General features: G+C 56.8%; 1 protein-coding gene across 1 annotated transcript; it reads left to right on the top strand.

The window, feature by feature from the left end:
- The first annotated feature begins 2,967 nt into the window (after positions 1 to 2,967).
- SSC4D (scavenger receptor cysteine rich family member with 4 domains) lies at positions 2,968 to 15,720 on the top strand. Its single transcript, XM_048324554.1, has 12 exons — positions 2,968 to 3,119; positions 5,327 to 5,482; positions 8,374 to 8,409; positions 9,238 to 9,543; positions 10,500 to 10,571; positions 10,886 to 11,200; positions 11,923 to 12,003; positions 12,259 to 12,336; positions 12,899 to 13,210; positions 13,657 to 13,734; positions 14,229 to 14,556; positions 15,465 to 15,720. Exons 2-11 carry the CDS (start codon positions 5,374 to 5,376, stop codon positions 14,543 to 14,545), a joined length of 1,704 nt encoding a protein of 567 aa, XP_048180511.1. The 5' UTR covers positions 2,968 to 3,119; positions 5,327 to 5,373; the 3' UTR covers positions 14,546 to 14,556; positions 15,465 to 15,720.
- The last annotated feature ends 8,708 nt before the right edge of the window (positions 15,721 to 24,428 follow it).

Genomic DNA, 24,428 nt, shown 5'->3' with positions numbered 1-24,428 from the left:
CCACAGCATGGGTCTGCTGCCCTCCGGAGAGCCTCCTGTCAGCACCGTGTCCTTGGGCTGCTCTTTCCCACCTGGCTGAGGTGGTTTCTGCAGCACGTCAGGCAGGAAGCAGATTAGGGAGGAACAAAGGTGATTTTGTCTGGGGCGGGGATGGGTACCTCTCCCCGAGCTCCAGCTTGCTGCAGCCCAGGGCAATGCTGAGCCTCTCTGGGGGCTTCCACTGCCCTTTCCTCAGCCCTGCCCTTCCTTCAGTACTTATAAACTGCCAGAAAACACCTTAAAATTAGCTTGTGGTTCCCAAATAGCACAGGAGTGTGCTGGGAGCACAGCTGCAGCTGCACTGAGGTGGGCCTTGATGTCAGGACAGGGAACCAAAATGGATTTACATCTTTCCCTTCTTTTAAGGCTGCTGGACACAGGCTGGTTTGGGGTTGGGAGCTCCCAGGCCCCTACATTGAAGGATCCCATCCACTGCCCATGCCCTGAAGCAGGAGGAGGAGCAGAGGAAAGAGGGGAGGCTCCATCCTACTGTAGATGCAGCATTTTTCATGCTGGTGCTCCCCAGAGTGAAATCAGCAGCAGGAACCCCCTATTTAGGGGGGGTTATCACCCAGTGATTTAGCTCAGCAATCAGCAGGGGAATCCTGTCATTCGTTATAAGCTGGCTAATGGCTCAAAATAGCAACTGGTGTTCTCAACCCTGTCTTTCCCTCCTGGCAGCAAGAAGATGCCTTTTGTTTCAGCTTATGGCTTTTTCCTATGGCACCAGGCCCTTCTTTACATCCCCAGTGCATTTCCTGGCCATGGTATAGCCTGGACAAATGAGTTCATGTCTCCTCTCTGTATTTCCCCTGCTAATCGAAAAGGGAAATCGGTTTGGATTTTTGGTTTTGGTTTGGGTTGTTGGTGGTTTTTTTTTTCTGGAGGCCTTGTATTTTCTGCAGTTTTGTGAGCCACTTGTTTTCCCCAGTTTCCACCCATGGCCGAACTGCTGCCAGAAAAGAGGTCTGCTGGAGATGCCACCCACTGCCATAGGAAGCTGTGGCAGATGCTGCTGGTGGCACGTGGCAGCTGCTGAGTGGATGCGAGGATGGCCCTGACCCCTCCAGAAAGTTCTCTCCCATGGGCATCTCTGATATCCCTGAGTGTCCCAGAGTGTCCCTGCCTGAGTAGGCAGCAGGACCATCAGGAAGCACAAAAAGAGCTTCTTTTTCCACAAGAGACCAGCTTTGCTGTCCTGTGGAATTTTATAATTAGCCTTTCTTATGTTGTGGCTGCTCCTTGAATAAGGCTGGCTGTGTTTTCTTTTCCTCAGAGCAGCGTAATCCCCCAGCCTGATACTGCCAAGCCACTCAAAGCACATGCAGGAACGATGTAGACATGGAAAAGGGCTGAGATGATTCCCCAATGCCCAGAGAAATCCTGGATGGGGTAGAGAGCATCTTATCCCTGCATGTCCACGTTGTGCTCCTGGTCTGCAAAACCTGGGTGTGGATTCATGCTGGAGCTGATGATTCCCAGTCCATGGGCCCTGGCTGACAGCCAGGACGGTGGGGAGTTTGTCAAAGTTTAGGTAAAACAGACTTAAAAGGCACCTTTGAAACTTGCACTCATGATCTGGTTAATTAGAACTTTGCTGCTGCTGGGGAATAAAAGTGCCTAATTGCTAATTACTAAATCCCTGCAAGAAAGGAACAGCAGAAGCAGTTGGCGACAGTCATAGCCAGAGCTGGCTTTCTGCAGAGTTAAAAGATGAAACCCAGCCTTTTTAGGGCATTGAGAGGTCCGGGCTTTGCATGGGAGCAAGTGAAAAATCCAGCAGCAAGAACCACAAGGCAAATTCTGCCTCCTGTGAGAACGAGGCCGGGAATCATGTGGCTCATAAAATTAACTTGTTCAAAGCCAAAAGCACGCCAGACTCTTAAAATTGCTGGAGAACTTAAGAATTCATAAGACTGGGAAACCCAGTGTGTTTGGAGGTTCCTTTTCCGTGATCTTCAAGGCTGCTGAGACCCAAGAGTCTCACATTATCTGGCTTTTACTTGCAATGATGGCTAAAATGGTTAAAAAGCTGTAACAGTTAAAAATTATTAAATATACACAACTCTTTTTAAAATAAAGAGATGTTCTGGTCAGGAGCAAAAGGAGACAAGTTGAATGTGTAGAGCAGGAGGTGGTGGAGGTGGATGGGGAAGGTTTCCAGCCACAGGACATCCCTCACCACAGGCTGGTGAGGGATGGGTCAGGTCTCTCTAATATCCTCAGCAGAGATGCCTTGGATGGTCAGACAGGAAAAATCCTGAAAAAAGGGACCTCTAAAGGTAATTTCTTGCCTAGGAACAGGCAGGGAAGACCCTGGTTTGCCCCAGGAACAGGTCTCCAAGTCTCCCAGGCAGGGAAGGAGGTTAGAACCATCCCCTCCTGCTGCATCCCAGTGCTGGCTCAGACACCGACAGAAGGATTTCCAGCCAGATGGTTATTGCTGACTTCCTCTCCAGGTGGGCACTCAGACAGCCGAGGAGGGAGGTGGGAAGCAGCTGAAAAGCCCAAATCCTCTGAAAAAGCTTCTTCCTTCCCCTTGAGGCGTAACCCAGGCTCTGCCAGCACCCAATTTAAGGATGTGTCCTTGCCTGCCTCCCTGAAACCCGAGCCATTCCCTCCCCGCCATGTCTCCTTAGCAGTCTTCCCTCTCTTCTCCTCTTTCTGCTTCTTATTCCTCTTCTTCTTCCCCCTTCTCCTGCTCCCTCTCTTTCTCCTTGGCTTTGGGAATGATCTGTCCCAGGATGGGTTGCAGGGCTGCCATCCTGCTGTAACCCAGCAGCAGCAGCCTCAAAAGTGCGAAGAGATGACAGGCTGGAGCTGTTCCGTTGATGGATGAGATCCATTTTCTTCTCTCTTTATCTTTTTTTTTTTTTTTTTAATTTACTAAGCAAGATCTCACCTAAAGAAAAAAAATCCTGCCTTATCCCCATCACATCTTATCGGAAATATTAATTTCAAATATTATTTTAAAATTTTTTATAACTCACTAGCCAGCTCCTTCCTTTATTTCAAAAGAGGACAGGTATTCCTGGGATTCGATACACGCCTCTTTATACTGGAGAGGAAATACCAAACAGGTATGTAGATTTATGATGCTTTTTTTTTAGGTCAGGGTTGTAATTATAAATAATGATCTGGTGGGGTGGTGGCAGCTGAAAAACTGTGATTTCTCCTGAAGTTGTTTGAATAGTTAAAAAGTGGAAGAAGTGATAAATAGAGCACGGGGGTTCACTCCAGCTCTGGCCAAGGGGTACAAAGGGGACCAGAAGGGATGAAAGGACCTGTGGGGTCCTGTGTCCAGGTGGGAGGAGAGAGTCTTCACCGAGGGCAAAGAGCTGGCTGGGCACGGTGTGTCTACTGTGGTGTGTTATTTGGGGTGAAAGCAGGGACTTTCTGTGCCCCATGTTACAGCCCTGGTCCTCCCCTGCGAGTTTTGTACGTCCCTGGTGGTCAGTGGTTGTGTAGGATGGGGGTGATGGAGGATTTGCTGCTCCTTCCATCGGGGTCATGGTGGGGCTGGCTTCACAGGACACCTGACAGCTTGAAAACCTTGGTGTGAAGGGACTTCCATAAACCCATGTCCAGCAACCCTTTAAATCACAGAATCATCACAGAATCATAGAATGGTTTGGGTTGGAAAGGGACCTTAAAGCTCATCCCATTCCACCCCCTGCCACGGGCAGGACTCCTTCCACTATCCCAGGTTGCTCCAAGCCCTGTCCAACCTGCCCTTGGACACTTCCAGGGATGGGGCAGCCACAGCTTCTCTGGGCAATGTTAAAAGGGATGCTGTGTTTTGCTACAGTGCCACGATGACTAACTGTGGCTTAAACGCTGTTTTTAATCTGTGGGCATTCTGAAAGAACCCCAACACCGCTGCGTTTAAGGAAGTAGGTTCACTTTGCAGCTGAATCCTGAGCGTTGGGGTGAGGATTGAGAAGCAGTTGGAAAAGCACAGACGGAGAAGGAAAGTTGGGTTTTCCCTCTTTGGGGTCGGCCATGGCACAGCACCGCAGTGGTTAATGCCTGCTGCCACCCTGCCAGGGAGCAGGAACGCGCTGGCTCCGGTACAAAAGTGGCCGGCGATGACAACGTCCCAGCGAGCAGGACGCGATGCCGGGGTTTGGCCGGGGCAGGGCGGCGGAGGGGCCATCTGTCAGCCCTGCCCCGCTGGAGAGAGGGCAGGGCCCGTGGGACAAAAGGAGACATTATTCGGTGCTTCAGGAGGGATGAATGGAGTATTGAAAGCCACCACCTCAGCGAGTAGATTGGTTTTCAGCCTCCATCACTGAGCTGTCTGTCTGCTGGTGAGTCTCCTCCAGAGGCTTGGTCAGCACGAACTGAGCAGAGATCAGGGAGATGGAACGGGGCTGTGTCCCATCCATGCGGGCTCCTTCCTGCAGCTCCATCACCTCCTGCTGGTGCAAGACCCTTTGGTCCACCATCATCTCTCCCTAGTGCAGGCAACGAAGTCAAAGGCTTGGTCTGGAGGCTCTGGAGCCCACCCAGCCCATGGTCTGGAGGGACCTTGGCTGGGTGGACACCTTCTCGTCCAATGCCCTCCACATGGGAAAACCAGGAGCAGCAAAAGGCTGGATGAGGGGTTTCTGTGCGAAGGAGGGTTTAGTCACTGATACTGTGGATTTCAAAGACCTTTCCCAAGTTTCTAACCACCAGCAGATGCCTGAAGCGGCAGCAGTCGGTGTGCATCCCTTCAGGAGATGGTGTGCACCGTGTGGGCTGGAGAGACTAATTTTAGGGCTCCGCTTAGCTGAGCCTGACAGCCCGGCTTTGGAGCCGGCGTGCGGGAGCATCCTCACGATGGCACTGCTCCCCCAGCGCACGCTGCCGTCAGACCGGCTGCTGGGACCGCCGGGATGCCGGTCTGGGCTCCCGGAGGTGTCCCGGCCAGCAGGACCAGCACCCATCCCCTCCCAAACAGCCTGCGAGTGAGACAGAGATGGAAATCCACGGCTTTGCAGTGAGTGGTAAATGAGGGGGAAATGGAATCTTAAGATATTTAATCTCTTCCTCGTTTTCTGCTGACATTTCCCTATTGCTGAGTTTTAGCTCACAGGTGGGATTACGGCCCTTCAGCTTCATCTTGCCACTCAAAAAAATATCTCTTGTTCTCAATAAACCCAGCTGGAATTCCTTTTCACGTGTCTCCTGGTCACTGCTCCTGGAAATACTGAGGAGGGACACGTTCACAGGTCCTGCATGGCCCTTGGTGATCACAGGCTCTCCTGGCCGCCACACTAACACTGCTGTCTGCATGTTTCAGGGAATTCTCCTCTGGAAATTCGCCTGCAGGAGGACTGAGAAGCAGCAATGACAGTCGGTCCCTGTCCAGACAGCCGGCACGAGGTGCCGGACATCGAGGTGCTGTCTCTCTCCTTGATGCCAGCCATGCTCCTCGTCCTCCTCCTTAGCCCCACCGGTGAGCTCCTGCCTGGGGCAGCGGGAGGGGTTTTAGGCACCCGTGATCCCTCTCCAGCTCAGATTTGTAGGTAGATTTTCTCCAGGAGCAGGATTATTGTGGTGTCCCCTACAGGGATGGAGGGAGCAAATTCAGCTCTTATCTCCCACCGTGACCTGGGTGTGATGGCGAGCCCAGCACTCAGGACAGGCAGGGGAATGGGGCAGGCAGCTGCCAGCACTGGGGACAGAGCAGTTTTGGGCTCCGGAGTGGGCAGCACCCATGGGAAGATGCTGATGGCCAAGGGATGCTCCTGGGCTTGCTCCCAGGACCTGTGAGACCAGTCCTGCCCAAGGAAACAGGTGGAATGAACACCCATCCCCTGAGGACAACGGCCCCTTCTCATTCCTGGCAGGCACTGTCCAGCCAAGCTGGGAAGCATTTAAATCTGGGAAAAGCCATTCCCGCTCTGGAAGGCGGGTCCGCACCAGCGCTGTGGCAGCGTGGTTATCCCTGTGTGACTCTGTCCATGGAATTACAGCCAGGCGGCAGGGAACACATTCCTGCCTCAACAAACCGGCGCCAAGGCACAGCCAGCCAGAAAACTGGGAATTCAGGTGTAGTCAGACATCCTAACTGAGTTAAATCGGGTTTTACCTTCCCACCCCCTCAGCTGGTGCTTCCCTTCTCCCTCGAGGTGCTGCGGCAGCATCTGTGCCCACACTCGGGTGTGGGGACCCTGAGGGGACCCCGGTGGCTCTGTCGCTGTCCCCTGCATCTCCTGGCTCTCCTGGTTCTCTTCATTAATGGGCACAGATTAGTCGCTAACGAAGGGCGATTTGTCCTCCCTTTCGGTGGTTTTGTTTAGCAGCGGTGTTTACTCGAGCAGTTCCCCCCTTTTCTTTCGGCTTTGTGAAGCTGGATCAGAGAAACATGGAGGGCTCTATTTCTTCTCAAAAAAGACAGTTTTCCCCTCGCTCCTCATTATTGTAGACACACCAGGCATATTTTTTTCAGATCTCTCCTGACTTTGCTGGAGGATACTCTTAAATGAATATTTCAGAGCTTTGATTTTGACTCAAAGGGAGATGAATATTTATCAATGTCCTTTTATCCACTGCTTTTTCGGCACTAGTGTGGACTAGGTGTTAAAAATCAATACCAACCAGGATCAAACACTCTTCCTAGAAACCCTCACACCTCCACATTTTTGGTGCAGAGGTGAGCTGAATTACCTCTCTCCTGTTATCCAACCCACGGGGCTGCTGTATCCTTCCCTGTCCTCTCCTGCAGAGCCTCTCTGCTCCCATGGTCTCACCTGTTTAATCCCCAGGTCCTGCTGGAATCACAGCATCCCTTTCCATGCCTGGTCCAGCTGGATAGGGCAGCAGCACCCGACCACGCTGGAGCTCCCCGAATGCTGCTCTTCATCCCAGTATCCCTGCTAAGTCATGGATACAGCCAGACAGTTGCCTTATTCTCCTTTCTCTTGGGGCTTCTAGGTCTTTCTTTGACAGCCCTGATTTCTGGCTGACTTAATGGTCTCCCAGGCAACGTCCTAGCAAGGAAAAGGGAGGTGGGTTCATCTGCTCCCCTGTCCCCCCAGGCTCACGCTGCTTCTCACGGCGGTGACATCCGCCTCCGGAGCGGCTGGGATTGACCTTCCCGTCACTGCTCGTAGGCTGAGCGTGAAGCAGGACAGGGCTGGTCCAAGGCAGTGGGAGGACAAGAGGCCACAGAGGCACCACGGGTGTTGATCAGCCCTTGGGTGCTGTAATTAGCATGGAGGCATCACAGAATCACAGAATGGTTTGGGTTGGAAGGGACCTTAAGGCTTGTATCGTTCCAAACCCCCTGCCATGGGCAGGGACACCTTCCACTAGGTTTGGAAGGATTTTGGAAGGTGTCACCTATGGGAGAGGGTTGTGCAGGGAGAGCCTCAAGCCCAGGACACCTCGGATGCTCAAGATCTGTGCTGGGCTCCAGCATCGGCCAAGACTTTGTGAACTGAGAGGTACAAAAGGTCCAGCCACCCATCCCCATCCACTATCCCCCAGGGCGTCATTATCGTGTTCCTGTGACCTCCTGGACCAGCTGGAGCCCTCAGTGACCCATGCTGGCAGCATTCCAGGGGGGATCCCACATCACTCAGCACTGGGGCTGAGAGGGATTTTGTGGCTAAATAATGCCCAGACTGTGGGAGGGGGGTCCAGAGATGAGGACACATCCTGCATCCTTCAAGTGTTCACCTCCCTCTGGATGATGTTTGTTCACCCCCTAAGGTGGCTGCACCCCGTCAGTGGGTGTGTTGGTACTTGCATGTCATTATGGAGCTTCCAAAAAGTGGATTTTGTTGGGGAAAATAAAGAAAGATGAAAATGCACTTAGGGTACAGCATCTTCCATCAGGACATCTCCACTGGGTTTCTCAAGCTAGGCAGGATTGATTTTCCTTGTTCCCATCTCACCACACAGGTTTTCCATGGGGGTGGTGGAGCAGGAGAATGCAGGAGCTGCCCAGGGCTCACAGCAAGGCAGCAATGGAACCAAGGATGGACACAAAAGTCCTCAAGACCTGGCCCAAGACAGGACCCACCTGGGGTGGCTTCTGCTGGCCACTGGGCTCATCAGGGTCACACATGTGTCACCCTGTGCTTCAAGCACCACCACAGTCACAGTCACTCATATGCTGCCTCAGTTTCCCCACCTGTGAAGTAGATTAAGTGATGCCCTGGGGAAGGGTGATCATTTTTTCCCCTAAAAACACCAGGACTTTGAAGGAAAGGGGAGGGTCCAAGGGCTGCTGAGTCCTGCCAGTCCCCACCACACCCATCCCATCCCTGCTGCCATCACTCTCCGAGTTTCATCTCCTCCTCTCTGGGGAGACCTGATCCCTTCTCTTCTCCCTTGCAGGCACCACCTCTGAGCCCGAGCTGTTGCCATTCCCAGGTGAGATTCTTCTCCTAAAGTCACTTTCCTCCAGGAAGTTTTGTAGTTGAAAAATGCATTTTTAGGCAAAAGAAGGGATTTGGGGAATTTAAAGAAGGAAAGATACTGGTTTGGAACAAAAAGCAGCAAGAAGAAGCTAAACTTCTTTTACAGAAAGGAAATAAAGATCCTTTACTATCCCGATTCCACTAATTATCCTGAGAGGAGTGTTTTGCCACCTCCTGCTGAATCCCTGTCCCTGTGCCATGCATCACGTGCAAGTAAATAATTCCCTTGATGTGGTGGACCCCAGGCACTTCCACGCCTGCTCCCCGTTGCCAGCAGCTTGAGAGATCATCTCCATCCCACCAGCTCCCACGTGGGACCAGCTCTGGATGCATTTGCTGAGGCTAATAAGAATTTGCTAATCGCATCTTGTCGCTTGTCACCTATTGTATGTCAACGTGTGGTGCCACATGTCTGCCTTTCCCTTCTCCCACCGGGCTTTTGCCCATCAGCAGGCAAGATGATGGGAGCACCACAGAGCCACAGAATGGTTTAGGTTGGAAGGGAACACCTTCCACTAGACCAGGCTGCCCAAAGCCCTGTCCAGCCTGACCTTGGTGATGGTGCATTCCCAGATTGAGATGTGCTGTGTCTCCACATTGACTGCTTCCAGCAGATGAAGGGGAGCCTGTGTCCCACCAGCAGGTGGGCAGCACCAAGCCAACAACTGTCTTGTGCTACAGAGAAGGGGCAGGATTTTATTTAAGGGGCAGGAGTTTGATGTAGATTTGCTCCCCGTGGCCCACTGCCTGCTGAGGGACCTCTCTGTTCCCATCCTCCCAGAGATCCGTCTTGCCAACGGGCCCAGCCGGTGCCAGGGGCGAGTGGAGATCCTCTACAACAGCTCCTGGGGGACGGTCTGCGACGATGACTGGGACATCGTGGATGCCAACGTGGTGTGTCGCCAGCTGGGCTGTGGCCATGCCATCACCCTCCCAGCCGCCATGACCTTCGGCCAGGGGAGTGGGCCCATCTTCCTGGACAACGTGGACTGCAAGGGCTGGGAGGCAGCCCTAAGCGAGTGCTGGAGCCATGGCTGGGGCATCCACAACTGCTACCACTATGAGGATGTGGCTGTTGTTTGCAATGGTAACGAGGTTGGGTTCTTTGGGGACAAGGAGAGCAGGGGGTTCCTGTGGAGTGCAAGACTTGCAGGCTGCAGGGGCCTTGGTGGAGCCCAAGAGTTTTATCACAGAGCCAGTTCCTCTGACCTGGGTCAGCCAAACATCCTCTGCATCCTCCTTTCGCCCTTCTCCTCAATCCAGGTCACCTCCCAGCTCCACAGGCTGGTGCTCCATAATGTGACCGGCCTGTTTTGTGTTCCTTGTCACTCCAGCTCAGGGACTTTGCGCCCTCTCCAGCACAATCCCTGGGGAAAGAGCACATGCCCACCCACGCTCCTGCCTCTGAGTCAGTCACTGCCCAACTGCTCTTTCCCCTTTTGACTTGTGTTTCTTTACATTGCTGAGCTTTTCAGTAGGAGATGTTCCTAAAGGTGAGAAAAGCAGTGGAAAGTGTTTGAACTTGGCAAGTGAAAGTGGAACGGCTCCGTGACGGCCCTTATGTACCCCACACACATTCCTCCCTCACTGTGCAAGGTTTGCTCATCAGCCAGGCATCAGCGAGCTGCGAAAGGGAGACTGTGCAGACCTGGAGCAGCTGCTCAGTGAATCCCCATGTCCTGCAGAAGCAGGGCTTGGTAAAGGAGGGATGGAAAGGCAGGGATGGTGGGTTGGCTGGTAGGTTGTACCAACAGCAACCAGAGAACAGAGGTTGTGGATTGGGCAGGAAACTGAGTCATGCCATTGTTGGAGAGGAGAGGTGGAAGGAGTGAAAAAGGAGGTGGGGAGCTGGGTCTGAGGGAAGAAGAGAGGCTGGAGGCGTTGGCAAAGAGCTCTGGGCAGGGAGGTGCAGCTTCAAACCCCTCTATTTCCCAGCTGGGGCTGTTTTGGTGCAGACCCTCCTGGAGCAGTGGGGTGGGGAGGGATCCCTCTGGCTTCGGGGTGGAGCAGCAGCAGGTGCCACCTCTCTGCTTCCCTTTGCAGAGTTCTCGCCCACTCAAGTCAGCGAAGGACCGACCACCAGGACCCTCATGGCCTCGGTACAGGATGGGGAAAGTAAGCTGCTCAGCTGTCATTGCACCTGAGGGCAGTGTCCCCTACTGTCACCAGCTGCCCCTCTTGAAGCCTCCCAACCCTCCAGCCCTGAGGTGCAGACCCCCAAACCCCATCACTGTGCTGGCCATGGCTACACCCTACCCCAGAGGTTCCCAAGGCTCCCAAGCCCCATTGCTTTAAAGCTTCGCCCTTCCCTGCTTTTTCTCACTCATTTTCTTTGCCACCACGGGCACGGCAGGGTCTGGGCACGGTGGCATCGCTGTGCCACGCGCAGGGACACCACATCCTTCTCACCTCATGCTGCCACCCTCCAGGTGACGGCAGCATCCGCCTGGTGAGCGGCCCCGACACCTGCCAGGGCCGGGTGGAGATCTTCTACCGCGGGAACTGGGGCACCGTCTGCGACGACGACTGGGGCCTGAGCGATGCCAGCGTGGTCTGCAAGCAGCTGGGCTGTGGGCAAGCCCTGGATTACAAGAGCAATGCTTATTTTGGCTATGGAACAGGACATATCCTCCTGGACAATGTCAACTGCGACGGCAGCGAGCCCTTCTTGTCTGCCTGCTACAGCCTGGGCTGGGGCATCCACAACTGCGGCCACCACGAGGATGCTGGGGTCATCTGCACAGGTGCTGGGCTGGGCATCACCCTCGGGGTGGGGAAAAACCCAGGGACATCCTGGTCTCCAAGCAGAACAGGCCTCAGAGAGATGCTGAGGTACCCAAGGTTGGGCAGGGACTGGGCTCTGCGCTGTAGGTGCATCCTTGCTCCTTATCCGCCCTCATCCTGGTTCTCTGGAGTAGCAACCCCATGCCAGGAGCCTGGAGCACAGCCAGGGTGGTGACTTGAAGGGGAAATGCATCTGTCATGCTGCCATTTCCCTCTGCCATTTCCCTGCTCTGCTGGCTGGAAAACAAGCTGCCCGTGTCCGGAAGGAGGGAGGGGCTGCCAGGGGCCGGGCACAGCGCCAGGCCCAGCCTGCCTCCCCTTCCCCTCCTGAAATGATGTATTCCTGCCATTCTCCACTGATTACTGTTCATAATGTTAATAATCCCCCTGAATTCCCTCATTATCATGGCTAATGACAGGAGCACTAAGTGCCAGTGCTTTCCCTTTCCCACTATTAACAGACAAAGGGGATGGTGTAGGACAAAAGGGACAATTTTTCAGGCTGGTCCTTTCCTCCCTAAACATCCCCATCCCCTGTGGCACCTCCTCTGGGCACACAGTCGGTGGCACCACCACACCCAGACCTTGCTCAGAGGGGCAGGGGATAATGAAGCATGAAAGGTAATGGATCCTGGTGATGAAATCTCCCAGGTGCCACCTCTATCCTTCTGTGTCACCACAGGACTGGACACATCCACCATTACATCCTTCACCACCTCGGTGGCCCTGGGCTCCGAGGAGACGCTCACAGCCACGGCCACAGGTAAGGAGGTTGGCAGTCGCCCATCTGTGGGGGAAGCTGTGCCCTCTGTGCCCTCTCGTGACCCAGCCTGACCACCCCGGGGTCCTGCCATGCATGGATGATGCTCGGGAGGTGACATTGCCCGTGGCAGGGTCTTGCCAGGGGGCAGCCATGGTGCTGGTGGATGCTGGCACCAACCAGGAGGTTGGTGGAGCAGGGGCAGCAGGTGCTGGATGTGGACCTCTCAATGCCCACGTGTCCCCACACTTGTCCCAGCAGTGACAGACAGCAGGGACCAGCCCTCCCAGGCCACCGAGGTGGTCACCACCGCGCTCCTGACCGTTGAGCAGGAAAGTAAGTGTGCAGCTGCTGCTAGTCCTGCACGGGGCTTCACATCCCTGGGGGAGTCACTCTACATCCCCAGAGCTCCTCCCATGTCCCCAAAGGTCACCCCATGTTCCAAGTGCTCAATCCATGCCTCAGGAATTATCTCACATCCTCAGGGCTCACCCCACATGCCCAGGGTTTACTCCATGCTCCCACGGTGTTCACCCCATGCCGCTCAGAGGTTCGTCCCACATCTCCAGGGATTGCTTCGTGCTCACGGTGCCCACCCCATGCTGCTCGGGAATCACCCCACGTACCCAGCGTCACCCCACAGCACCAGGACTCACCCTGTGTCCCCAGGGGCTCAGCTGACATCCCCACAGTTCATCCTGCGCTCTCCAGGCGTTACCCCATAACCCAGAGGCTCACCCCATGCCCACAAGTTTTTACCCCACATCCCCAAGGGGTTGCTCCCACGTCCCCAGGGGTTCCCCCAGAAACCGGGGGCTCACCCCACGCCCTTGGAGGGTCAGCAGGGGACACCGGACCCCCTGTGGAGCCCTGGTCCCCCCGGCGTCGTGCCACGCAGGTGGCGGCTTGCGGCTGGCGAACGGGAACGGGAGCTGCCGCGGGCGGGTGGAGGTGCGGCACCGCGGCACCTGGGGCACCGTCTGCGACGACGACTGGGACTTCCCCGACGCCCAGGTGGTTTGCCGGCAGCTGGGCTGCGGCACCGCCCTCGCCGCCACCGTGCTCGGCTCCTTCGGCTACGGCAGCGGGCCCGTGCTGCTGGACAACGTGGGCTGCAGCGGCGGCGAGGCGCGCCTGGCCGACTGCTTCCACCTGGGCTGGGGACAGCACAACTGCGGCCACCACGAGGACGCCGGGGTCATCTGCCGAGGTGACGGTGGGAGCTGGCAGGAGGGGGTCAGCAGGTTGCCGGTGAAGCCCAGCTCAGTGGGAAAGTCAAGGAGAGAATGGGTGTAGGGAGGATTTTGGCAGTGCTCAGGCTGGCTGTGGGAAATGGGGTCCCCCAAATGGGGTGGTAGGTGAATAATGAGCCCCCAGACCACGGGGTTTCTCCTGCACATGGGGACAGCAGTGGCAGTCGGTGCAGTGGAGTGTGAGCACCCCCTCTGGTCTCCATTTGTGCACAGTGGCTGCACATCCCACCCCACACCCCTGCAGCCATCCCCAGCCATCCCACACCACATCCCTAAACCCATCCCCCGCCATCCCACACCACATCCCTAAACCCATCCCCCGCCATCCCACACCACGGCTGGGGGGCTCTGACCCGACCCTGTCCCTTGAGTCACTTTTCCCACCTCCCCTCCACTGCACCAGGTGCTGGTGACACTGAAGACCATTTCCAAGAAGCCACTGCTACAACCACCACGTTGGCCCCGACTCATCCCAAGGAGGGTAGGTACTGGGGTGTCACCTGGGGACACACTGTCAGCCCTGGGGATGCTCCATGCTGGCACAGGGTGGAAAAAAGTGGCTCAGGCAGAGGCACAAGATTTGGCAGTGCCTGGAGCGGCTCACAGGAGGGGGAAAGACTGCTGGCAATGTTAAGTCATGGCCTCTCCTGGTGCTCACAAGGCTGGTTCAGGCAGAGGTGATGGACATTGGGCGATGGACCTCAGGGCAGGGGAGGAGGTGATGGACCAAAGGGGCTGAGCCGGAACAGAGATTATTGTCTGTTCCTCCAACTTAACATCCACCACGACGCTCTGAGGGTCACCCCCAGCTCCAATGCTGGCCAGTGGCCATCGCCCTGCTCCTGCCCGTGCAAAGGCAGTGGGGGAGCTCTGAACCTCAGAGAGACCAGAGCTGTCCCAGGACAGGCAGGGAGAGGGGGACACAGCGCTGGGGCGGGCACGGGCAGGGGCTGCCTCACCCCCTCCCCTCCGCAGGGTCCCTGCGCCTGGTGAACGGCAGCCACCGGTGCGAGGGGCGCGTGGAGGTGTTCTACCTGTCCCAGTGGGGGACGGTGTGTGACGACGCCTGGGACCTGCGGGACGCCAAGGTGGTGTGCAGGCAGCTGGGCTGTGGCCACGCCCTGGCGGCCTGGGGGGAGGCACGCTACGGCCAAGGCACCGGCTACATCTTCCTCGACAACCTCAAGTGCAAGGGCCACGAGCCCTCGCTGCTGCGCTGCTCTCACATCCGCTGGGACGTCCACAACTGCGACCACTCCGAGGATGCCGGTGCTGTCTGTGCCATCCTATGACCCTTCCGCAGGTAAGGGGGGACAGGGATGCTGGAGGGAGCTGGTGGCAAGGCCACAGAGAGGGCAGAGCCTTGGCTGCTGGTCTGGACATGCTCCCTGCACTGGCTGGGTGCCCTGTGGGTGTTTGGGCTCCGAGGATGGGAAGAGCTGGGTGAGAACTGGGTTCTCCTCAGCTCCTGAAATAGCGGCTGAAGTTTCCTCCCCACCCACCCCCGGACTGCCCCTTGGAAAAACAAAACTGCCTGTGGTGTGAAATCTGGTTGGTTTCAGCCATTTCTTTTAAGAAATGAGGAGAGAAAAATGGATTTTCTGCTGTGAAAATGACGTTAAATTATACTCAGAAAATGTAAAAAGGGGGCTGAAATCACACCAGGATGCTCCAGTGGCTCTGCAGTAAGTTGCTGCTGTTCTGCAATTTGCTTTGCAAGCCCTCCAGCAATCCCAATACCAGCTTTTTCTTCCCATTTTGTTATCAGAAATACCAATTCCTCCCCCATTTCCATGCAGCAGAAATGCAGGCGTTGGATCTCACGCCGTCTGCAATCCTTGTGCCTGTTTCACCTGTTTCTTCTGCAAACACTGTGGGGTTTAGGAGAGCTAGGATGAGATTTCCCTTCCTGGCAGGCTTCAGCACAGCCAGTCCATGCCCAAAAAATCCCCTGGGGAGTGGGAAAGGATGGGGCTCCCTGCAGTCCCCCCATCCTGTGCCATACAGACGTGCTGGCTTTGGCTGCTCTGTCCCAAAAGCTCCATGCTCTGAGGTGCCCAGGGCAGGGAGGGGGTTGGCACACAGGACACAAGCAGATGGAAAACCATAGGGAAGACCCCAAATCCCTTCCCAGAGCAAGGAAAGGGACCCAGGAGCCTGCTCCTTCCCCAGTGCTGTGCCTTTGGGGTATAAAGGCTGTTTTCCTCCCAGCTCAGGTGGAAAGACCCAGCCTGCAGCACCAGTCGCCTTCACCACCAAGTGTTTGATTCCTACTGGGACACTGGGAAAATGATCTCCGTGTTCTCATGGATAGGGTTCAAGAGTGGGGAAGGGCTTGTGCAGTGGCACAGAGCTCACTACTCTGTGCAATTATTTTGTTAATAATAGACTGTGCATATTCCTGGGTTGGGTTTTTTGGTTTTCCCTTTTTTTTCTTATATGTGTTTGGGTTTGTTTTGTGAATAAATAAAAGCCCTTTGAAAGTGCTCTGAGAGCTGACTTGTTTTCCTGTCATCCTCTCAAAGCCCTGCGTAGAAGCAAATGCCTGGGGAAGAGGAGATGCCCCAAACCTGGGGGAGAGAGCTCAGTTCTTGCTGCCAAAAATTGCCCCAAATCCCTTGCTGACCCTTAAGCAGCCCTTGATTCCTACCCAGCTGAGAGCTCAGCTTGAACCTTTCCCCACCCCCGCTCTGGGGAACCCTGATGCCACCAGGCTCAGGGGTGAGGTTGGATCCAGCTTTGGGTTTGTTCCCGGTGGGATTTGGCAGTCACGTGGGCTGTGGGGTGGCCCTGGCCCCATGCTCAGGCTCCTGTTGGCTGCTTCTCTTCCACTTCCCATGGACAGAGCTTTCCCAGCACTTTGTACCAGTCCAGATTTCCATCAGTGGGGAAACTGAGGCATGGAAGCATCTTCCAGGCAGGCTGTGGCAGCACAGCTGGACAAGGGCTTGCTGGGGCCCTGGGAGAGGGCAGGGAGGTGGTGTGTGAACAAAATCCTCCTTTCCCTGTGCTCCCAGGTCCTGCACGCTCCACTGCCCCCTCACTTCCCGTCTCGCCTCCTGCCTCCAGGACAGCTGGGCAATGTCTGGGTCCTGCTGGGAGCAGGAGGGGGACAGAGCTGTCCCCAGCAGCTCCCAGGCCATGTCTGCAGCTCATGGCAGCTGGGGATGGCTCAGAGGGTGCCATGGGCTCCTCCAGCTTTGCCGGCCCCTCCCTTTGGCTGTGGGAGATGGGAGTGGGGCTGGTGGCCAGGAGCTGCTCTGGGAGCTGCTGCCTCTTGGGGTGTCACAGGGAGGAAGATAAGAAAGGCTGGATGGGTTTTCCCTGTTTTTCTTGGGGACTGTGCCTTGAGCTGGCAAAGCCAGGCTGGTTTTTGGTGTTACCCCACACCCTGCTCTTCTTGGCTGTGAGCTGGGAAGAGCAGATCCTGGTATCCGGAGTTTCTCCCTTTCACAGCCGACAATCCGGCAAGCAAAGGGTTTCCAGCCGGGAAAGGCAGCAGCTGCCTCCCTCGTCTTCCAGCGTTTTCTCCTGCAGCCAGCTCGGGATGGGCTGGGATCCACAGGGATCCCCCCAGACACTCCACAGCCAAGCTGGGCATCATCTCCTGCTCCTCTGGGAGTGGCAGGCAGGGTGGGAGCAGGGTACCAGCATAGGGATGCCCTGGGGCAAGGAACAGGGGGATGGAGGATGCCCTGGCTCTGCAGCACGGCAGCAGCACAGGGGATGCTCTGGAGCTGGGTACCAGCACAGGGAATGCTCTGGAGATGGATACCAGCACAGGGAATGCCCTGGAGCAGGGCAGCAGCACAGGGAATGCTCTGGAGCAGGGCAGCAGCAGAGGGAATGCTCTGGAGCAGGGTAGAAGCACAGGGAATGCTCTGGAGCTGGGTACCAGCACAGGGAATGCTCTGGAACAGGGTAGAAGCACAGGAGATGCCCTGGAGCTCAGCAGCAGCAAAGGAATGCTCTGGAGCAGGGTAGAAGCACAGGAGATGCCCTGGCACTCAGCAGCAGCACAAGGAATGCTCTGGAGCAGGGTACCAGCGCGGGGGGTGCCCGGGGTGCCAGCGCATCCCACCACGGGACCACAGCCAGGCTGCAGCGGCTGCGTGGGAGCCGGGATAAGCCGAGTTCCTGCCCAGCTCCCATCCTCTTGCCGACGTCAGCTGTTTCCCGGCGCCCAGAGCAGCTGCAGCTCCACACCGGTCGATGTCATCGATTATTTCCTCTCCCCATCCCTGGAGAGGGGATGGTGTGGGGGGTAGCAGGGAGGAGAGAATAAATATTTCAGCAGGTCCAGGCAAAAGCTGGGGTTATTTTGAGGCTGGGATTTATGGGCTATTAGGAATAAGGAATGAGTCTGTGCTAGGGAGAAGAGACCCATTAATCCAGGCTGAAAGAGCACAAATGAGCAAGGGGAAATGGAGGAGGCTTTAAGTACTTTGCCACGTTCTAGAATAATAAGCTGGCCTCCGGCTGGGTGCTGGTGTGTGGCTCAGGAGCTCTGCTTCCCGGGAACGGGGGCAGGTGACACCCACGATTAAATCCCTCCCAGCTGTGCTGGGAGAGATGGGCAATCCATTCTGGGACCAGTATGAGACCAGTACAAGCAGTGCTTCTGGCTGGGATGTGGTGGAGGATGCCCTGCTTGTGGGGGGAGGCTGCAGACTGCAGGGATGGCAGGAGGGGCCCGTGGGTCAGTGCCCGGTCCTAGGGGTGCCCTTCCCGGGCTGGGCCAGCCCTGCCACCGCCGTGCCCCGTTAAGGCAATCCCGCCTGTGCCTGTAACCGGAGGAGCTGGGCACTGTCCGGCGCAGGGTGAGTCAGTGCCGGAGGCAGCCCAGGGCCGGGGAGCATCCCTGGCTCTGCTGCTCCCAGCACCAACTGGCTGACCTTGGGCTCTGCTCTGTTCTCCAGCTCACGGTGCCCCCCGGCTCACTGTGCCCTCCCCTGCCCTCCTTGCTGCCTCTGCATCCCCCCACGTGCCTCAGTTTCCCTGGGGGACACGGGGAGGGTGGTCCTGGCTCACCCCTTGACACCCTCGGGGAGCTGCAGGGACCCGGCTACCCTGGCTGGAGGGGCATTCCTTACCCCGTGGGGGCACCGAGATTTGCCCCATCCCCTACAGTCAGAGGTCCCGGGAATGTGGACACCCACGCGGCAGGGATGCGGGGCAGGGACAGCCTTGGACCACCTCCTCCTCCGATGGGATGAACGAGGACCTGAACTCCCTGCGGCATTCCTGCGGCACTACAAGCCCTGCTCCCTTGCGAGCGTGGCCCCGGGTGCCAAGGTCACCCAGCGGGACCACGGTGGGAGCAGGAGCTGCTCACCACACCCCAGTGCCGGCAGCGTCCTCCTTCCCCGCTCCTGCCGGGCCTGCCGCCGCGGCTCCCGCTGACGTCACCCGCCGGAGCCAGGAGCTATTTTGGGAACTGCAAAGTCACTGGCGCAATTAGTCGGCTGGCAAAGGCAGCGGGGCGGCGGGGGGACCGCGGGGACGGCTGCTCCCCACGCTGTGTCGTGCCGTGCCGTGCCGTGCCGTGCCGGGGGCTGCGCTGCCACGGCCCACGGGCACCGCCAGCTTCCCTGCGCCTGCAGCAGGGCTCCCTCCGCCAGGACAAACGGCCACGGCTGCAAATCCTCCCATCCATCATTTCATCCTCTCTGCCTCCTTTTTTTCTTTCTTTTTTTCTTTTTTTTTTTTTTTTTTTTTTGCTTTCATATTTAATTTTATGTCGCTCCCCTGGCAGGAGCCTCCCCACGTGGGCTGCCGAGCGCTGGCGAAAGCCAACTCGCTGCCGCCTCGCTGCCACCGCTCGCGTTTGGAGAGAGGCAGGAGAGGGATTGTCTGCCAGCCGCGCTTCCCAGGGCGATGCCGTGGGCCAGGGGCTGCCCTGCGGCTGGGAGAGGGGGTCCGGTTATTCCTGGGTGCTCTGCTGCCAGCTGGGCGCTTGGTTTAATCGGCTCTGCCGATGCAGCCACCGCGGTGCCCCAGCTGCACAGCCCCAAACGCCCAGTTGGCCCCATGGCAGCGATGGGGGGGTGTGGATGGGCTGCTGAGACAGTGGACGGACACGCCTGTCCCCAGGGCACAGCACAGACGGTGGGGTTCTGCCGTGCGGTGCCCTTGAGCCTGGGGATGTGGGGACCGTCAGAGGGGACAGCTGGGGTGCTCGGTCCCCCTGCCCAGCGCTGTTTGGTTTCTCTGCCCACCTTCCTCGCCTCCCGGTAACTTCCAGGTTATGGCCAGAGGGGATGTGCACAGAAATGCTGGGACAAGCTGATCCTGACAGGCTCCAAACACCTCAAAACTGGGGCTCAAAAAATCCTTTTAAAAACCATGTGACCTGACATCTCTTTCGGTCCCATCCCCCAGGAAAAAACACCCCAAATCTTTTCTCTCACCTCCTGCAGAGGTGCCATAGCAGGAGTTGGTGCTCAGCTCCCCTGATCGCATCGGGGGCTTTGGTCGGGAAGACCCATAGGGCCAGATCCAGATGGATCCATGGGCACAGCAGAGGTGATGGGCGCTTGCAGACTCACCCCCACCCTGCTCGGAGCCCCGACTTGCCCCTGGAGGGGGGGGTCCCTGCCCATCCTGGGGCTGGAGGAGCCGCTGGTGGTCCTGGGGTGGGGATAGACAGCGAGGAGTGGGACCACGGGGTGGCTCTGGCGTGACAGGGGCTGTGGCAGGGCGGGGGGAAGGCGGGGATCGTGTGTTCCCCCCGGGCTGGGGGAAGAGGCCGCGGCGGTGGGGCTGGGAGCGGTGAGGCTGTGCTGAGTCACGCTGCAGAGCCTGCGAGCAGGACTGCAGCAAGCGGCTCCCTGTGACAGCCCTGTCCCTCCCGCCTCCGGCTCCTCGCCTCCTCCCGGGGCCAGGATGCTGATGGGGGGGGTGATGTCCAGGTAGGGGGGTCCCGCTGCTCCCCTGGGCATGGCTGTATCGGTGTTTCCAGCCCTGCTCGCCCCTCCCCAGCCCCCTGCTCTTCTTCAGGGATGGGGCTGCTCTAGGATGGGGGTCCTGGAGCTCCTGGGCAGGGAGGACTGAGCTGCCCTTGGGGGATGAGTGTCCCCGGCCCCAGTGCAGGAGGGGTGTCCCTGAGTAGCTGTGGCATGGGGGACAGCGGCGCCAGGGGGTCACTCGCCGCCAGCACAAACACAAAAGGGCACTTGGCAGCCACTGGAACACGGGGCAGCTTTCCCCTGGCTCGGGTGGAGTGGGGTGGGAGGTGGGCAGAGATCCCCCCAAGCTCCCACCCAATGCCACCAACCCAGGACACAGAGCTGAGCATCCAGCCCTGCACTGGGTCCCCTGCTACTGCACAGGAGAAAGGTTGAGGCAGGTCCCTGCTGCAGAGGGAAACCGAGGCACGGGCTGTGCCCCGAGTATTGGCCCCAGACGCAGCCACCTCTCAGGCTCAGAGTCCGGGGCAGCCCTGTCCCCACAGGAGGCTGGCGACCACCTTGCTGGTGCTGCCTACCAGCCCCGCAGAGCTCAGAGCTGCTTTTGGAGGGACCGAGACAGGCAGGGCTTTTTTTAGGTGCTCCGTAAGTGCCGTCTGGGCGGTATTTATATCGGCTCCTTAAATAAGAGCTGCCATCTGAGCCTGACGAGCCTGCTTAATTATTAATGCCTCACAGGCAAGCAGCATGCCCGCCTGGTCTTGGCCCACCTTCCTGCTGGGATCCTGCATCCCAGGTCCCCCCGGCTCCCCACCAGCACCCAGGGCGAGTTATGACAGCCCGGACACCCCAGAGCATTCAGGCTTCCCATGGGAACATGTCTTATGTGGGAGCATCTTCCCGAGGGCAGGGAAGAAGGCTGAGAGGGGATTGTCCAAGCAGAGGGTGCCATGGCATGGGCATTGCTGCAGTTCTTAGTGGGTATTGGGAATAAGGGGAGAGTGGGAGGCACGGGGTGCTGCTCTCCCATCCCTTCTCGGTAGCTTGAGCTGGTTCCAGGGAAAATCATTCCTGGAAGCCCCGAGGGGTAGGGGCAGCCCTGCTTCGTGGCAGGGCTTATGCTAAACAGCACGGGAGGGCAGCTGCTGCAGCAGAATTAATTTGGGCTTGGAAAGTGCTTTGAAAGGCTGAGATGAAAGGCCGGGGCTGGGTACAAAGCGCTGCAGCTCCACGGGCAGGGGGAAGGAAACTCCCAGCAAAGCACCCTCGGTCTGGCATCAGCCCCACCAGCCATGGCCCCTCCATCGCCTCCTGCCTCAGGTGAGGCAGCCTCCTGGCTCTGGGGTGTTTTGGGGAGGGTTGGTGAACCCCTGAGCTCACCCAGCTGTTGGCTGTGGGGTCCTTCCTTGGGTTGGACCAGCCCTGGTGCAGGTCAGGGTGGAGGGGCCAAGGCTGCACCGTGGGGGGGCTGGGGAGGTGCAGGGGGAGAGGGGACACCCTTGGGCTGCTCTTGGGATGTGTCCCTCGCTGTGTCACTCAGCCAGGCTCAGGGCAACACTGTGGGAAAGGGGCCAGGGTGCACTGGGGTGTTGGGGACAGGCAGTCTGGCCAAGGAAGGCATCAGGCAGGGAGGACATGAAGGCACCGCTGTCCTGCAACCTCAGGGAAGGGGACACTGAAGGCAGAGGTTTCCTCCAACCAAGCTTGTTTTTCCATCAAGATAACTGCAAGAGTCACAAAACTGCTCCCCTGGGCAGGCAGCCCTTCCTCAGGGCAATCCAAGCAGCAGCTGCCTGGGCAGTGGGACTTGGGGCTGTGCAGGATCCTGGGCAGCATCCCAAGGATGGGACCCATCCCAGCCCACACACCAGCCCTGGGGAATGCCAGCCTGTGTCCCCTGGTCTTCACAGCTTTGCCACCCACCAGCTGAAGACACCAAGAGGTCGAGTCACTGTTGGTGTAAGGTGTGGCACCTGTGGTGACAACCCTTGGTGGGGGGACAGGCTGGGACACCTGCACCACGCATCTCCCATGCTGGGCATCCCCTTCCCTGGGCATCTCCATCACTCCAAGCAAGGAGACATGGAGGGAAAAGGCACAAGGGTAGGGGCACATGGCCCTACAAGGCAGGAAACGAGGGGTGAGGATTTCTGGATCCATTTTTGGAGCAGTCAGCAGTTAACCCAAGCAAAGCTCCAAGTCACGGAGAATTTCCTGCCTTCCCTCACGGTGTCACAAGGCATTGACAAGACGTAACAGGGAAGGCAAGAAAATGCGAAGAGAAAGACTCTTCTTCCAGGCCACAGGAATTAACAAAGTGGCACATTTGAAGGCAGGGAAGTATTTTTAATCCCGCAGGCAGAATCGAGGTTATTAGGTTTTTCTGGGACATCTGCAGAACAGACCCACATCCTTTGGGTCATTGTGATTTCCCAACACAGCAGCTGCCCCAGCCTCTCACTGAGGGGTGTCCACAGGCACCAGAGGTGGGAGAAGGGGATTTAGTGATGTCCAGCGAGGTAACACCTCCAGCTGCCCGTGCTGCCCACCAGAACCTTCTAACTTGGACCATTCACCACCAAACCTTCACCCCACTGCTGCCCGGGCTGGGAAACAGAGGCATTAGGTGTTGTGAGGGGTGTTGATTTATGCATCAGAGCTCAAAAAGGGGGCTGGATTCACTGCAGATAAATATTACAGCCAGATTGCTACTCTGAAGAATTTACAGCATCATGAATATCCTGTTCTGACCTGTGATGGGGAAGGAAATCATCTGCGTTGGGAAATGTATTTATGGCTCTGGTGCTCTGACAGAAATAAATCAGTGTTTGCTCGTTTTGGGGCAAAAACAGGGTCACTGTAAATCGGCAGAGCTGGGCTGGCTGAGAACATGCCAGGTTTATGGAAAATACTAGATAAGGGTCCAAAGGTTTGTATGGAGAGGCAACAGTTTTTATTAGGACTATTGATCTATTTGGAGAAATCGGGGGATCTTCCAGGTGCACAAGTACTTCTTCAGGTCTGGGCTTGTGTTCAGTATTGTCCACGAGAACCCAGGAATTGTACCCAAGGGATAATATTATTTATTTTCCAAGTTAGAGGATGCATATATCCAACCCAAATGCTGTAGGATCCCTCAAAAGGGGATGAGTAGGGAGCCTGATTCATACACAGAGACCTGAGAGTGCTTGGCTCAGGTGATGCCCCACAGATACCTCCAGATTATTGATAAGAAACAGCAGAAACAGCTGAAAGAAATAATTTGGGAACCAAACTCCTTTAATATTCTCTTGCATTCTGCACTTTTTTACTCAAACCCTCTCCCAAAACTGGCACCAGGGTGAAAACAACCCAGAAACCTCGCTGCGGAGCTCTCCAGAGATGACGGCGAGCCCCCTCGGGAGGATGAATGAGCCTTTATCAGGGAAGAGGAATAAACTGCCCTTGTCTGTGGGATCTCTCCTCGGGATGGCCGGGGCAATAAACAAAGGCTGGGCACAAAGGCTGTTCTCACTCGGGAGCCACGTGCGCTGCGGGGTGTGAGGCCGGGGGTGCGGGCGAGGAGACAGCGTCTCATTTTTGTAGAGGAAATGGAGAGGATCCGGGCGTGTTTCTGGTTCTGTTTATTAGAGGGGGGGATTTCTTCTGCTCTCGGAAGCTGTAAACAAAGGAGGATTTTGTACTACACAAATGCAGGCGATGCCATTCTCTGTTATTTGCAGAGCGGTGCTAAACCCACGACAAAGACGGAGATCTCACCCCAAAAGGGTGCTGCTCACCACCACCAGCATTCCCAAACCAGTTTGTCCCCACCCACGTGGGTCATGGGCTTTGGACAGCCACAGCATTGCCCTGAGGACACCGGCACGTCCCAGTGCCACCCAGGGCTCCTGTGAGGTTGCAGAAGGAAACCACAGGGCACAGGGACTGGCAAGTGGGATGGCTGAATCCTCCGAGATCATCCCCACACCTTCCCAAAGCAACTGCGTGGGGACAGTGGCATTGGGAAGGGCCAGGGACATGTGGCACATAAAGGACAGTGTTCATCTGTGCATCAGCACTGCCTGGCTCTCTCCAACCAGGATAAAGTGCTTCCATTGGGATCGCTCTGTTTGTTAGACCTTTCTCCCAGTGCCATAGCATCTTCTCAGCATCGCTTTATCCAGAGGATTTTTAGGAAAACAGGATCCATTAAACCCTTTCATTTCTCCCAGTGCTGCAGCCTCCTCTCAATGTCACTTTATCCACAGATTTTTTAGGAAAGTGG

The sequence above is a fragment of the Corvus hawaiiensis genome, chromosome 20 (assembly GCF_020740725.1).
Source record: "Corvus hawaiiensis isolate bCorHaw1 chromosome 20, bCorHaw1.pri.cur, whole genome shotgun sequence".
Taxonomy (NCBI): domain Eukaryota; kingdom Metazoa; phylum Chordata; class Aves; order Passeriformes; family Corvidae; genus Corvus; species Corvus hawaiiensis.
This window is presented reverse-complemented; position numbering and strand designations above follow the sequence as displayed.